Here is a 1,853-nt window from a genome sequence, read left to right on the forward strand (position 1 = left end):
TTCCATATTTCCTATCTTATTTCGTTTAAAAAAAAAAAAAAAGATGGCCGCCTGCTTGCGTCGGTAGCTGGTGACCTTGGCAGTGACATAGGCTGTGACGGAGGAAGGTAGCATTGTGAAGAGGCTTGTGGTATCCTTTGTGATGCCTGGGCCATGGTGCTGACCATTGGGGTGTTGGGAGATGCTGGCCAGACAGTTCGGGCTGCTGTTTCAGCCCGAGCGAGGCGGGCGGCTGCTCTGCGGCCCCAACCTTTTGCTCGCCAAGCATGGCAGCCTCCACCACCTCCCACCGGCCGATCAAGGGAATCCTGAAAAACAAAATTTCCACCAGTTCCTCGGTAGCATCTCCTGCCCAGCCATCAGGAGGTGCTACCCAGGAGGTGCAGCGAAAGAAATCTCAGAGGTGGGATGAATCCAACATTCTGGCGACGCACCGTTCATCATACAGAGACTATGATTTAATGAAGATAAACGAGCCTGGCACTCTCTGCGTTAGTGTACAAGATGATGGGGAAGATCCCAGTGAAGTCGAAGCAAAAGAAGACATGACTCCAGACATCTTAGCTAAGAAACTAGCAGCCACTGACGCATTTGGGCCCCATTGCCAGGAAGAAGAGCAAGACAGCAGTGAAGCGCACACGAGCAAATACCTTCTCGACAAACAAGAGAAACAGCGACAGTTTGAGATGAAAAGGAAGCTTCATTACAATGAAGGACTGAACATCAAGTTAGCTAGACAATTAATTTCAGAAGACCTACAAGCTGAAGCAGAAGAAGATAAAAATCAAGAAAGTCTACATTTTACAAATGAAGAAAAGACTACTACAGAAGAAGCTCACACAACGGAAGAACTACACACGCAGTCATGCAACGCCTAGAAGACCTTTGCTACCGTGAATTACTATCAAAATGCTTCTTCTCTTTCATATTCATGCTTTAACTGCTGATTTGCCGATCAGTTAAATTGTACTACCAGAAATTAAATGGTAATCTTAAAAAATAATAGATTTGGTGGAAAATGGCTATCTGTTCTTGCGCCTAATTCTTTGCTACAAATGTAGATTTTGACATTAGTCCAAAACCACATCACTTTTATAAATCTACTGGTTAATGTGTATATAGTTTTTTAGTGTGTTGAAGGCTTAAATGGGGACAAATTTATATTCACTTCTAGATGTACTAGGTTTTACAGAAAAGATTTTGTTAAATCAAATACAATTGTTATGGTAGGTTGTCTGGGTTGGTATTTAGGCTGAAAACAACTTGTCTTCAGGATGATTTTACTGTTTAAATGAGATAGAATACATTATAAGATTTATTGTTGAATTTCCTTAGCTTAGTACCTTTAAAATTTCTCAATTTTAATTCAATATTTACAAGGAAATGACAATTTTAGAAGGGAAACTGTATGGAAATGGAAGGAGACCTTCATTGTTACACAAAATTACATAAGAGTTTGTGAGGGGGAAGGGGAAAAAAACAAGGGAGAGAATTAAACAACAGCAGATGGGGTAGAGAGGGAAGATGAGAGGGAAGGGGAGGGGGGATAGTAGGGGATAGGAAAGGTAGCAGAATACAACAGTCATTAATATGGTATTATATAAAAATGTGGATGTGTAACCGATGTGATTCTGCAACTTGTATTTGGGGTAAAAAATGGGAGTTCGTAACCCACTTGAATCAAATGTATGGAAGATGATATGTCATGAGCTTTGTAATGTTTTGAGCAACCAATAAAAAAATCAAAAGCAGCCATTTTTATGAGGAGATGTCAGGTTATGATTGGAACAATACCCTAGTTTTATAGTCACTAGGTGGGCAAATTTGGTGTAATTTTTAAAATTATAATGTTA

At 40.3% G+C, this 1,853-nt stretch overlaps 1 protein-coding gene across 1 annotated transcript; it reads left to right on the forward strand.

The window, feature by feature from the left end:
• Positions 1-266: 266 nt before the first annotated feature.
• On the forward strand, positions 267-878 carry Ppp1r2c (PPP1R2 family member C). Its single transcript, XM_005324051.3, has one exon. The coding sequence runs from the start codon at positions 267-269 to the stop codon at positions 876-878; it is 612 nt and encodes a 203-aa protein (XP_005324108.1).
• Positions 879-1,853: the final 975 nt, after the last annotated feature.

Source organism: Ictidomys tridecemlineatus, chromosome X (genome assembly GCF_052094955.1).
Source record: "Ictidomys tridecemlineatus isolate mIctTri1 chromosome X, mIctTri1.hap1, whole genome shotgun sequence".
Taxonomy (NCBI): Eukaryota; Metazoa; Chordata; class Mammalia; order Rodentia; family Sciuridae; genus Ictidomys; species Ictidomys tridecemlineatus.

Excerpts from the sequence above, each read along its gene's own strand:
- Ppp1r2c (XM_005324051.3), top strand. The coding sequence starts at position 267 with ATGGCAGCCTCCACCACCTCCCACCGGCCGATCAAGGGAATCCTGAAA.